Raw genomic sequence first — 11,591 nt, forward strand, 5'->3', positions numbered from 1 at the left:
GCCCTTGTTTGGTTTGAGGAACCAGAAAGCACGCAGCTGAGGAGAAACATGTCAATTCTTTTATTTTTCTCCACAGAGGGGAAGCCTGAGCTCCTCGGAGGGCAGAATCGGGCCCAAGGCTTTCTTGGGGAAAGCAGGCCCAAAGCCCTCCGGGGCTGCCCCTCCCTGATTGGCTGTCCCTTCTCTCCGGCCATTGTGACCCGTCCGGCCTTCTTGACCGCGCCGGAGGCTGGAGGGCTTCATTGCGCAGCCAACTGTCCTAGTGACCAGTTCTCCAGGACAGGAGGAGCGCAGCGCCTTGCCCAAGTGAGTCCAAAATTTATTTTGGACTCCTTGGGCGACCACATTGAATTAGCAGCGAAAATGTGAGTAGATTTCTGGGTCTCCTTTTCGGGGTCGGGCTCTTCATTCGGGGGGGGAATGACTGTGGGGAGGTCAGAGGGGGGTTCTGTTCTGTTTTGGATTTTATTTTTATTTTATTTGCGAAGGCTTTCACGGCCAGGATCTAATGGTTGTTCTATTGTTTTTTTTCGGGCTCTTTGGCTGTGTTCTGAAGGTTGTTCTTCTTCCTGACCTTTCGCCAGTCTCTGTGGCCATGGGCCTCTTCAGAGGACAGCAACCTGCGCTCTGGTGTAGTTGGCTTGGGAGTGCAGTATTTATGGCTGTGAGATAGGCTTTTGTCTTTTTCCTGTAGATGGGCGATTAGTGTGTATTGTTGTGGATGTCTTGTTGTGCTAAGGGGAAGAGATGATCTGTTCCTGTGGTTGATGGGTGTCATTAGCGGGTCTTTTCTGTGTTGTGTTCCCCTCTCCTTGTGGGTGGGTAGAGTCCCTTGACCTTTTGCACGTAGTATGTTTGATCGCTGGGAGCCACGTTTTGTTGAGCTTCATACCATACAAACACCCCAAACCCTCCCCCCCCCTTTGAGGACAGAGATTCAGACCTCATTGCATCCCAACTCTTCCCAATTCCGGAGAGCATTGAAAGCAAAAAGAGAAAAAAGAAAAAACAAAGCCCAACAATCCTTTTGCCCTGTCTTCAGATCTGTCCCTGGGCCCAAACGTATATTAAGTTCCAACTTGGTTTTGCATAGTCTCTTGGTGGATCTCCTAGTGCTTCTGACAATGGATCTAGTTCTGTAATGTCCAACAGCTTCTTCAGGAACTGGTAGGTATGTCTTCCCTTTTCCATTTTTGGGCCCAGAGTAACCTTGCTGCTACCAATATATACATCAAACAATATTTGGTTTTCTTATCAGTAATTTCTGGCATAATATTTAATAGTGCTATTTCTGGTTTAACATTTAATTTCTTTTGAATGATTCTTTTTATTATTTCCCACAACTGTAACCAATAAACCCTGGCTTTTTCACGTGACCACCACATATGGTAATAAGTTCCTACCTTTTTTTTTTTTACATTTCCAACAGATACTGCTGACATTTTTGTCATTTTTGGCAGTTTTATAGGAGTATAATGCCATCTATAAAACATTTTGAGGATATTTTCTCTTAGATTTACTGGCTTAATCATTTTATAACAGTCTTTCCACATTATCGTCCAGTGATCAATGTCAATACAGTATTATAACCGAAATCACTTGCCCATTTTATCATTGTCTCCTTTACCCTCTCGTCCTCCAGTTCATATTCCAATAAGTATGTATACATTTTCTTTATTGTTTTCTCATCAGTGTAGATCCACAGTTCATCTACCTGTACTTCACCTTCAAAAAAGCCCAAATTTCTATCTTTTCTATATCTTGATTCTAATTTATTCAAGGACCACCAATCTGTTGCCACCCCTAGTTCCTCTAATTCTTGCCTACTTTTTATATTTTGTTCTCTGTTAAGTAATTCTTTATAGGTTAACAACATCCCTTTCTGATTCAATACTTTCATCGTAAAGGCTTCTATGGGGGCTACCCATAATGGAGTTTTCTTGTATCTTTGTGCTTGAAATGTATACCACACTAGACCCAATGCTTTCCTTACAATATGTTCCATAAAGTGTGATTGACCCTTATATTTCCCATACCACACATATGCATGCCAGCCCATGCTTAAGTCATGCCCTTTTAGTTTCAGTAATCTTTGGTTTACCAGGGTTATCCATTCTTTTATCCATGTCATAGCACACGCCTTATAATATAATAGCCAGTTTGGAAGTCCTACACCTCCCCTTTCTTTCAAGTCCTGTAATAGCTTAAGTTTTATTCTTGGTTTCTTAGTCTTCCATATAAATTTGGTTGTCAGGTGATCCAATTCTTTGAAATATTCAAAATTTAATAATATTGGTAGATTTTGAAAGAGAAATAAAAGTTTGGGCAAGATCATCATTTTTATTGTTGCAATTCTTCCCATCAATGATAGTTGTAGCTTACTCCAATCTTCTAGGTTCTTCTGAATTTCCTTCTGTATTCTGAGATAGTTCTCTTTCATTAGGTTGCTGGGTTTTTTGGTGATGATGACTCCTAAATATCTGATTTTTTGTACTACTTCAAAATTAATTTCCCTCAACAGTTTTCCAACTTCTTTCTTTATGTTTTTAATCATAACTTTTGTTTTTTTGATAATTAATTTGGAGACCTGCCACTTGTCCATAATCTTCTATGATTCTCAATACTTCCTCTAGGTCTCCCTGGGGATTCTCAAGTATTAGAGACCCGAGGATGTGGACAGGGTGCTTGGATCTGTCCGTTCTACCACCACGCCGCTCGACCCTTGCCCATCTTGGCTAATTGGAAGATCTGCCAGGGGGGTTCGCACTTGGGTCCAGGAGGCCGTGAACGCCTCTCTGAGAGAGGGAGTGGTCCCTACCGCCTTGAAAGAGGCGGTAATTCGACCACTCCTTAAAAAGCCTAACCTGGACCCAAGGCTGGTGGTCAACTACCGACCAGTGGCAAACCTCCCTTATTTGGGCAAGGTGTTGGAGCGGGTTGTGGCCGGGCAACTCCAGGCGCTGCTGGATGAAACGGATTTTCTGGATCCATTTCAATCGGGTTTCAGGCCGGGTTTTGGTACAGAGACAGCCTTGGTCGCCCTGTATGATGACCTTTGCCGGGAGAGAGACAGGGGGAGTGTGACCCTGTTGATACTCCTGGACCTCTCAGCGGCTTTCGACACCATCGACCATGGTGTCCTTCTGGATAGGCTGGCTGGGTTAGGAGTTGGGGGCACTGTTTTACGGTGGTTCCGCTCCTTCCTAGCTGACCGTATCCAGAGGGTGGTGCTGGGGGACAGTTGCTCTGCCCCATGGCATTTATGTCATGGGGTTCCTCAGGGCTCGATACTGTCCCCCATGCTGTTTAACATCTACATGAAACCGCTGGGAGAGGTCATCAGGAGGTTTGGGCTGAGGAGTCAGCAATATGCTGACGACACTCAGCTCTACCTCTCGTTTTCCACCAATCCAGGTGAGGCGGTTTCTGTGCTGAACTCGTGTCTGGACCTGATAATGGACTGGATGAGGGTTAATAAATTGAAACTCAATCCAGACAAGACGGAAGTGCTGTTAGTGGGTGCTTCGCCGGACAGGTTGGAGGGCCACTTCCCTGTCATGAATGGGGTTACACTCCCCCTAAGGGACAGGGTCCGCAGCTTGGGGGTGCTCCTGGACCCCAGTCTAACACTGGAAGCCCAGGTGGACTCGGTGGCCAGGGGCGCCTTCCTCCAGCTGCGGAAACTATACCAGCTACGGCCCTACCTGGACGAGCGGAGTCTCATGACAGTTACACATGCACTGGTAACATCTCGTATTGATTATTGCAATGCGCTCTACGTGGGGCTGCCTTTGAAGACGGTCCGGCGACTGCAACTGGTCCAGAATCGAGCTGCGCGGCTGGTGAGTGGTGGGGCCGCCAGAGAGCACATCAAGCCGATTCTGTATAATTTACACTGGTTACCAGTTGCTGTCCGGGCCCAATTCAAAGTGCTTGTTTTGACATATAAAGCCCTAAACGGCTTGGGCCCTGGATACTTGAAGGACCGCCTCCTTCCATATGAGCCTACCAGGCTGTTAAGATCTTGCCAGGGGGCCCTTTTGAAAGAGCCATCCCTCAAGGAGGTAAGAGGGATGGCTTGTAGACAAAGGGCCTTCTCGGCAGCTGCCCCCAGACTATGGAACGCCCTCCCAACTGAAATTCGCCTGGCTCCGACACTGATGATATTTCGGCGCCAGGTCAAAACCTTCCTGTTCCAGAAGGCTTTTAATTGAAATAACATTAACTGTGGGTCTTAGTGATGGCAATTTTAATTGTATTTTTTAATTGTATTTTAATTGTATTTTAACTGTATTTTAATCATTTTATTTTACTGCATTGAATTTTAATTGTTGTAAGCCGCCCAGAGACCTTTGGGTAGAGTGGGCGGCATATAAATTAAATAAATAATAATAATTATTATTATTATTACCACATCATCTGCATAAGCTTGTACTTTAAATTCTTCGCCTCTAATTTTTAGTCCTTTAACTCTTTGATTAGCTTTGCCTATTTAGGATTTCCAACGTTAATATAAATAAAAGAGGGGATAATGGACAACCCTGTCTTGGGCCTTGTTCAATCGATATACTCTCCGTTAAATTCCCATTGACCTTAATCTTGGCTTCTTGCTTAGAATATATTGCTTTGATTATTTGTAGGAATTTTCCTTCCACTCCCATTTTTTTTAGTTGTAACATCATAAGATAAGATAAGAAGTTTATTTACGGTCCTTAGACCACTCACATAAGTATCATCAGCATAGAGTAAAGCTGGCACTGTTCTATCTACAAGTTTAGGAGAATGGAGATCAGCAATGTTAAGCCAGCTTGATAAATCCTTTATGTAAAAGATGAATAATGCTGGTGCCAATAGGCAGCCTTGCCTAACACCGTTGTGCGTTTGCACAGATTCCGTGAGGTGTCCTTGTCTGCTGCACCTGACTCTCAAGTATGTTTCTTCATGTAGGGCCCTGATTAGATATCAAAGTCCTTTGTCTATAGATGAGTTTGTTAGTTTGTCCCAGAGGTGTGTTCTCGATATAGAATCGAATGCTGATTTAAAGTCCACAAAGGCGGCACAGAGTGATGTTACTCCTTTGGCTGAGTATTTCTCTATAAGGTGCTGTATAATTAGGCATTGTTCTATTGTGGATCTCCCTGGCTGAAAGCCTGCTTGTTCTGCCCCAATGATATTTTCTACTTCGAGCCACTCCAGAAGTTTTTCTAGGAGATGCCTTGCATATACAGTAGTTTGCTTATAATATTCAGCAAACATATTGGCCTGTAGTTGGCTGGATCTTCCCTTTTCCCCTTCTTATAAAATGGGACCACTATGTCCGTTTTCCATGATATTGGGATATGGCCTGTGTCATTGATATGGGTGAAGAGTGGTGCTAGAAAAGAGCCCCACCATATCTTGTTTTCTTTTAGGAGTTCTGGGGGGATGCCATCAAGGCCTGGGGCTTTCCCATTTTTTAGCTGATCTATGTGAGCTATTATTTCACCTGGGTCACCGGGGGCCATTTGGGAGTGCTTCCAAGCATAAGTGAGGAAGGGGGTGCAATGACATCCTCGTACATACTTGTAAAATAGGATACCCATTCATCTGGTGGAATACAAGAGGATAAAGGTTGTTTGGGCTCTGATAGTCTGCCTGAGATTAGTTTCCAGAAAAGGGATGGATTTTTGTCTTTTGCGGCTTCCAAGGTCTGTCCAGTTTCCTTCTGCTTCTGCTTTTCTAGATGTAGGAGGTAAATATATGTTAATGATCAATAGGGTTTTCATACTCCCTGTAAGTACTACTGTCATGGCCAGCTGTCTCAAGGGGGGTTTCATCATAGATTTCACTTTCAGAGCCGTTGATACCAGAATGCTCAGTCCCCCCTTCAGTCTCCCTGGTCTGCGCCCTGGAATTGCCTTTATGAAAGAGTTGAAACCATCTACAGTAGTATTATATCTTTGTCAGACCATGTTTCTTGCAAAAGAATGATGTCATATTTGCTGCGAAAGAAAGGAGTATCATGGGTATGTGAGATACATTTGGTCCAACCTGCCACATTCCATGATAGAAGTTCAACTTTAGATGCAGATTTTGGGTTGCTTTCTGGGGCACAACGGCATACTTGAGTGTCTGGTGCCCCATTTCGCTTCTGAATGATCAGTTCTTCTGCCTTTGAGGTCATTTCCCCTCTTGTGGCAGAGTTTTAATGGGGTTCCCTTCCTTGTATATCCTTAGCTTCTCCAGACCAGGCTGGGATCCATCTGATGACTGACATCCTCTATAGGCGAGGGGAGCAGCTGGTGTGGGTAAAGGATAATCTTTACGGGCCCAGTCTTTATTGTTTTGATTTCTTTGTGTCTCTTTACTAAAGGAAGATCTTTCAACTCTACCTGGGTAGGTAGTTGTTGTTAAGTTTGGAACTATGGAATCTTAGTGAAATTGGGCTTTTTGTTTGTTTTTCCCCCCTGCAAAATTCCAGGGTGAAGGCTTCTTCAAATGTTTTTGTTTTTTGCCTTCCAATAGTCAGTTCTGGGGAAAAGCTGCTAAAGGAGCATATCTATTGCCCATATGCCACTCGGAGGTGGAATCGGAAATAGTTCCAATTGAGCAAGCTGGATGTATCTTCTCTTTGTGTGGATGGTATACTTGGTCATTTCTGGGGGATATAGTATCTTTTGAAAGATGCCTGAAGAAGAATGGAGGAAAATATGGAAAATGAGGGTGTTAAGATTTATGTTGGTAAGAATAAGGGAAAATTTTTTAAAACTTAGTTTAAGATGGTATTTAACACCGTTAAAATTAAACAAGATTAATGCCAATCATCCGAATGTCTGTTGGAAATGTGAGAAGGAAGTTGGTACATACTTTCATATGTGGTGGGAATGTGAAAAAGTGCAAAGATTTTGGAAACAAATTTTCAAAGAATTAAGCTATATGTGTGGGAAAGATATAGAATGTAATGCTGAGATTGCTTTGTTATCAATATATGAGAATGTGGAATATGACAAAATGACTAAAGAATTGATAACTAAGTTATTAACAGCAGCTAGACTGATTATTGCTAGGCAATGGAAGTTAAAAACTGAAATGCAAATTGAAGAATGGTACAAAGAAATATGGAATATATCAATAAATGATAAATTAACTTGTAATTTAAAGATTAAGAAAGGAGAGCTAAAAAGGAATGATTTTTACGAAATATGGGGCCATCTTGGAAAGCATCTTGGAAAGATGCCCGTTTGACAGCTGTCAAAATCGGGTTCAATGCATTTCAATGGGGGAGAAAAAAATTCACAAAAAATTAACGGTCTTTATGGTCTTTATGTATTATTTCTCCCAATATTTCCTTTAATCTTGAGGCCCAGATGGTTGTGAAGATCTTATAATCCACATTTAGTAGAGAGATTGGTCTGTAATTCTTGATTTTGTTCTTTTCTGTCCCCTCTTTATGTATTAATGAGATGTGTGCCTCTTTCCATGTATTTGGTATTACCCCCTTGGACTCAATATCTTCGGTTAACTTCTTAAATTGTGGGCTTAAGATTTCTTCAAACGCCTTATAATATTCAGCTGGTAATCCGTCTGGTCCAGGGGATTTCCCACTTTTCTGTTTTTTTCCATGCCTCTTGAATCTCCTCCATTGTGATTGATTTGTTTAATTTCTCAAGTTGTTGGGAGTCAAGCTTCCATTTTGGAGATTCATTCAAGTACTCCATTTGTTTCTCCTGCTCTACTTCTCTTTTCTTATAGAGGCCAGCATTGAATTTCTTTTTCAATCTCCTTTTGCGTATAGATTTCCTTCTCTTGCTTATCCAATATTTCCGTAATTCTTGTTTTCTCTCTCTCTCTTTTTTTATTCTATATGCTAACATTCTTCCTGGCTTATTTGCGGCCAATCTGTTTCCGGTCCCAAGAATGCCCTACAAAGATTTAGTCCAAGATGTCTCCAAGGCCCCACCCCACCCCCTCTCCCTTTCTGACCCGGTTAAGATCTTCAGGAGAAGCCTCTCCTTTGGCCCCTCCGCCTGGGTGGGGACGTGAAAGAGAGGGACTTCTCTGCCATTCCCCCCAAGACTTTGGAATTCCCCCCCAAGAAAAGGCCAAAATGGCCCCATCTTTCCTAGATCTTTGGTCCGGGCAGAGAAGGTATCTCTCCCACATTCACCCCACTGTCTACCCACAAAGGTCAGTTGGGCACTCCAAGCCCTCATTCCCGTCTCCTCTTCTTCCGTTCTTCTAGGTTTTCCAGGCTGAGAAGACTATTTCAGAGAAAGGACCAGGCTGAAGAGGAGAGACCGAGGAAGCTATGGGAGAGGCTGCCCTGCTTCCGGAGGAAGAGGAAGGTCCACCCTGCCGGCGGGCAGAACACCGAAGGCCTCCCCAAGGCTGCCAATGTCACCAAGGCAGTTGGGGAGCGCAGACCTTCCTCCCGATGCTCCCAGGAAGCATCGAAGCATTCCTCCGAGGACAGCCTCATGAGGTGCTCCCTTACAGCATCCATGTGCTCCTCGCTGTATTCCATCGATATCTATGATCTGCCAGGGTGGGTCATTGAGCTCGCCATGGCCAGCAGGAGACAGCAGGTACAGCCCTCCTAGGAATCCCCCCCTCGGGGATCCCAGGGTGTGGGAGGGGGAGGGGAAAGCATCTCCTGACCTTCCCCTCTCCTCCAGAGCCCTCACGGGGTCTGTCTTTGGGGGAATGTCAGGAAAGGCAGAGAGAGAGAGAGAGAGACTCCCAAATAACGGCGACCTTCTCCTCCTCCCACCTCCAGGTTGTCCTTGATGAACACCTGGCTGTCAGGTTCTTCAAGGATATTAAAACCTGCACCATGGATTCCTTGGCTGCCAACAGGGACCAACTGGCTGTCCCCTATTCCAAGGCAGACCTGGTTGCTGCGGTTGTGGTGAGTGCTGGCGCCTTCCTTTTCAGTTTGAAAGTCCATGGGGGGCCCTGGTGATCCTCCCTGCCAGCCGGGCAGCCCTTTAGGGAGACGCGGCCAGTGGACAGCAGAGGATCGGTATCTGAATGGGGCAGGAGGCCTTCCCCTGAAAGCCTCGGGGGACTGACCCTCCTCCTCTCCCTCCCACCTTCCCTCTCCCTCCTTGATCTCTTTTAGGAGCTGATGGAGGAGCAGGAGCCGGAACCCACACCCAGCGACCTCCTGCCTTGGGCAATGGTTGCTCTCTACCAGCTGAGGTAGGTCTTCTGAGGTGGGGTGGGGGCTGGGACACTGGGTGGGTGGGGGGGCAAAGGCTTAGCAGATGGGTGGGGGTTGTGAAGCAGAGGGAAGGGCAGGAAGGCGAGACAATAGAAGAGCAAGGGATGAAGGGTCCTGTGTGCATGAAGGGCAGGGGAATCAGTGGGGCAGGAGAGAACAGAGGAAGCCCCATGGGGTTGCAAGCCCTCACGCCCTGCCAAAAAGCTGGTCTGCTGGAGCACCCTCTCCCACCAGTCGTAGGATGAGCTTCCCTCCCTCCCAGCCCCCCATCTCATGTTTTCCTTTTCCTCTCCACAGCAAAATGCAGCCAAGGACCCCGAAGGACCTGGAGGCCCGCTTCCTTCGCTTGGCCCTCCGTGCGTTGGTCATCCTGGGAGAGCCAAGCCAGGATCCGGAGGGAGAGGTCAGTCCTTGGCTTCCTTCCAGCCCTTTTTCCTTCCTTCCTTGGAAGGGGCTCCTGAGAAATCAAGGGGAAGCTCAACAAAGGTACCTTCCTTCTCTTTCAGGAGGCCTTCAGGAACACCATCAAGATGGGAGAACAACTCCTTCGGGGGCTGTTAGAGGAGGACCCGAGCAGAGACCACCTGCTTTCCATCGTGGAGGTCAGGACAAAGGCTGCTTGCCTGGGAGGAAGAGGAAGGGGCTGAATAACACGCACACACACCTAAAACTAACTCCCTCGCCCCCCCAACCCTCTCTCTTTTTTTCTAGGTGTTCGGGGAGGTGTTTCCAGAGGAGAGGTCATCCTTCCTGGAGACTGCCCGGCAGGGACTCCCCCTGCCTGCTCCCCCCACCTCCAACCCTGGGCTCCTCCTCTTCCATTCCTTAATTGGAATGGCAAACGACCTGTTGGGGGCAGAGGTAAGTTGCAGAATGACGTTGGGCTGGTCCGTTTGGGAAAGGGTGAAAAGGAAACCTCTGAGGGTGAGTAAACCTTCTTGTCTCTCTCCAGGTCTGGATGAGCGAGGCCGAGCCGGGGAGCGCAAGACAGCCGGCGGCGCTCCAGGGCTTCCAGGTCAATCCAGGTAAGGGATCCTCTCCAGCAGCCCATCTGGCAGGATAGCTCGGTGAGTTAGAGGTTGGGGGTTCGATTCCCCACCGTGCCTCCAGTCAGAAGATCTTCCCTCTGGGCCAGGGAGATTCTGCTCGCGTTTCACCTTTGAGTCCTTCCCCACAAAGACTCTTCCCCTGCTTCTCTGAAGCAATCTCTGTTTCAGGCATTGACGAGAGGGTGTGGTGAGACCCACTCCTTTGGAACCATCTCCTCTGTGCAATTATTAAGCTCTTCTAACGAGGTCCCCCTCTTCTCCACACAGACGAATTCCTCATCGAAGATCTTGAAGATGAGGAAGCCAGTTGGTGAGCACCTCGGAGCCCCCTCCAGATGCGGCCACCCAAATACATGCAGAGAACACCAGCCTTCTTGAGGAGGAGAAATGGCTCAGCGCAGAGAAGGGCCACTGGAGAGAAAGCAGAGATCACCTTCCCTTCTCTCCTTCTTCATGCTAACGTGAAGCCTGAAGAGCGAAACCCCTCGTGTCTAGACTGTGACTCAGACCACAAAATAAAAACAAAAAACCATCGGTCTCCAAGCCCGAAAGGAAGAAAATGGAAGAGACACGGATTGACAAAAGCCAAAGCAAAATCCATCAGATGAGAGAGGGCCCACATCTGAACAATATTTCAGGCCTCACATCCACTGAAGATTGCTCAAACGGGGCCATGGAGCTGGAAGCGGCACAAGAACTAATGCCAACAGGTTCCACCCCCTCTTTCATGCAGGAATCCGTTTAAATTATTCGCTAGTTTTTCAGATGGCCCTGCTTTGCCAAACATCCTTGCCTGCCCCTTCCCACTTCCTGGGGGAAGATGCTATGGCAGATGTCGTGGCAGACGCTACATATCATTGCTGCCCTGGTGATTTTTCAAAAGGGGACCTTCATCACCACCTCAAATTGTTTTAAAAAAAATTAAAAAAATAAAAAAAAAATGTTATTCTCTTTAAAAAGTATATAGGTTACAATCTTTAATTTTTAAGCTATAGTATTAATCAACTAAGTCTTATACAATATTTTAGTCAATTCCATTTCATTATGATTCTATATTTTAAAAATTGTTCTTAAAAAGGAAAAAATATTAAAAATTGTTATAAAAATTAGCCCATAGTGTTTTGCTATACAAACTTTTCTCTTTTAAAAAAATTAAAAAATGAAAAAAAAATCTGTTATTCTCTTTAAATATATATATAGGTTACAGTCTTTAATTTTATAAGCTATAGTATTAATCAACTAAGTCTTATAGAATATTTTAGTCAGTTCCATTTCATTATACTCATGATTCTATATTTTAAAATTTGTTCTTAAAAAGGAAAAAAATATTAAAAATTGTT

General features: G+C 45.4%; 1 protein-coding gene across 1 annotated transcript; it reads left to right on the forward strand.

The window, feature by feature from the left end:
• Positions 1–2: 2 nt before the first annotated feature.
• Positions 3–10,629, forward strand: LOC140702035 (uncharacterized). The gene is made up of 8 exons (XM_078379983.1): positions 3–365; positions 8,222–8,564; positions 8,756–8,887; positions 9,101–9,180; positions 9,500–9,605; positions 9,709–9,804; positions 9,914–10,126; positions 10,519–10,629. The coding sequence occupies exons 1-8, from the start codon at positions 49–51 to the stop codon at positions 10,627–10,629; spliced, it is 1,398 nt and encodes a 465-aa protein (XP_078236109.1). The 5' UTR covers positions 3–48.
• The last annotated feature ends 962 nt before the right edge of the window (positions 10,630–11,591 follow it).

Source organism: Pogona vitticeps, chromosome 9, assembly GCF_051106095.1.
Source record: "Pogona vitticeps strain Pit_001003342236 chromosome 9, PviZW2.1, whole genome shotgun sequence".
Taxonomy (NCBI): Eukaryota; Metazoa; Chordata; class Lepidosauria; order Squamata; family Agamidae; genus Pogona; species Pogona vitticeps.